Source organism: Perkinsus marinus, assembly GCF_000006405.1.
Source record: "Perkinsus marinus ATCC 50983 genomic scaffold scf_1104296970886, whole genome shotgun sequence".
NCBI lineage: Eukaryota > Perkinsozoa > Perkinsida > Perkinsidae > Perkinsus > Perkinsus marinus.
The window spans coordinates 1-2,044 of NW_003202274.1; the positions used below are offsets into that span (position 1 = coordinate 1).

Consider the following 2,044-nt stretch of genomic DNA (forward strand, 5'->3'; position numbering starts at 1 on the left):
AGCGTTATAAACATCCGGAAATCATATTCATTGAATTTACGCACGGTCGCTGAGGTTTCCCCCTGCCTCTCAGAACAAGAGGACCGAAGCCTTAGGAGGTTCTGATATCACCGACTATCGTGTTGGGTATGCGTGCAAGAAGGGATTAAAACCAGAAAGCCCGAACCAAGACGACTTCTTCGTCATCGGCATTGACGAACTCGGGATGTACCACTCCTCGCGCATATCATCGATCCTCCTATTCGACCAGGTTTGGCGTATTCGACGGCCACGGTCCCTACGGTCACGATGTTTCCAGTTTCTGCCATGATGCATTACCAGGAGTAAATGATTTGTACGATTTGTGGTAACAACTCTATATGCAGTTGCTCATCAAGGATGAGGAATTCTACACTGAACCTACCGCGGCTTTCACTAGAGCCTTTAAAGACACTCACTGTAAGTTCTTATCACTAGTATAATTATCGATCATTCCCGACTAGATATATACTAGAAAATATGTCATTGTAAATTTCCTGAACTGCATTGTTCGGACTGCATCTGCTACGATTATTCTCAGTGTTGTGTGAGCAAGCAAGCTCACGGGGGAAGTTCGACTGTTCACTCTCTGGCACTACAGCGACGGTGGTCATGACCCGAGATGAGACCATATACTGTGCTTGGGTTGGTGACTCTCGAGCAGTTATCGGCACTACTAATGTAAGGCGAAAATCTGCTTGTACTTGTTCTCGAATCGGTTAACCACGTATTGTTGTTCTTGGTCAACAAAAAAGTCTATTAGCACTTCTCTTTTCCTAGCAATGTGTTTCTAATCCGTCTGTGCGACTTTTGTCTGAGTCATCCTTTCAGGCGGACGGCGAAATCATCGCTGAAGATCTTTCGAGAGACCACAAGCCCGAGCGGCCGGATGAAAAAAGCAGAATTTCCTCCCGAGGGGGGCAGGTAAGAACAAACATCGATTTTTGACACTCCACAAATGTTTCTGGTGAATGAGAAATCCGAGCCGGTGGTGTCCGAGTCATTAGGAAATCACCCGAGCTCTCCTTGCCCGACATTCGCGGTCAACCGTTTGCTCGCCTGATCATGGGTGTTCTCGTATGTGTTCAAGTTCGAAGTCCAACACCGACAACGCAGCTTAGTTAAATTCGCATCGACGCACATTAACCCTCGAGAGATCAGTTTTTAGTCTATCAAGTTGGCGATTAAGGAATGTTGTCCGCAGAGGGGGTAGTTTTAGCAAAATACTTTATTCATTTGGGCGTTCTTGTTCGATTCGCGAATAACGAATGTCGTGGTTTTTCTGAAGTACATCGATTCAGGTTCGGAAATTAGAGGGTGACATACCGTATCGAGTATTCCTCAAAGGTAGGCAGCCAGCAAGCATTTTCATCGCAGTTGTCTGCAGGCAAACTCTACCCGGGCCTTGCGATGTCGCGTTCCCTTGGTGACTCTGTTGGAGCTAGTGCTGGAATTACATACGAACCCGAGATCAGAATCAGGTAGCGTCTGTTATCATCGTGTTTCCTTGACGGTTCATTAGGAAAATCGATCGAGCTCGAGATCGATTCGTGGTCCTGTGTAGCGATGGTGTGTGGGAATTCATCACCAGTCAAATGGCGGTAGAATTAATCAGTGAGTTGCTTCTAGCCTCTGTCGTGTGCATGCGTGCAGTGGTAGATCGTTACACCCCTGGAGAAGTTCAGACTGCGGCTGAGGCACTTGCCCAAGAGGCTTGGAAACGATGGATTCAAGAGGAAGGGAATGTCGTGGATGATATCACAGTCGTTGTCGCGTGGTTGGGTGATGACGATGAGAGTTTGCGAGGAAAGAAGAGCTCTCGGGAATCTTTATGGTGAGCATCCGTCTCTACTTGTAGTTTGTTATTGCCTGTCTCTTTTCAGATGAGGTCGTCGTTGAGATGTAAAGTAAATATTCGTGATCTATTATTTTCCCTACAGCAATGCTGCGTCGATTGAACTCGACTATTACTATTGAATGTGCCTGGCGTATTCGTTGGGTTACTATCATGTTTGAACGAAAACCA

At 46.5% G+C, this 2,044-nt stretch overlaps 1 protein-coding gene across 1 annotated transcript; it reads left to right on the top strand.

Moving 5' to 3' along the window:
- Nucleotides 1-95: 95 nt before the first annotated feature.
- Pmar_PMAR004980 (PP2C, putative) lies at nucleotides 96-1,852 on the top strand (the record flags this gene model as incomplete). Its single annotated transcript, XM_002767187.1, has 9 exons — nucleotides 96-207; nucleotides 251-323; nucleotides 366-455; nucleotides 571-699; nucleotides 850-942; nucleotides 1,320-1,365; nucleotides 1,406-1,499; nucleotides 1,541-1,632; nucleotides 1,678-1,852. Coding segments are annotated over 9 exons (904 nt in total), but the record flags the coding sequence as incomplete, so codon positions are not given.
- Between the last annotated feature and the right edge of the window lie 192 nt (nucleotides 1,853-2,044).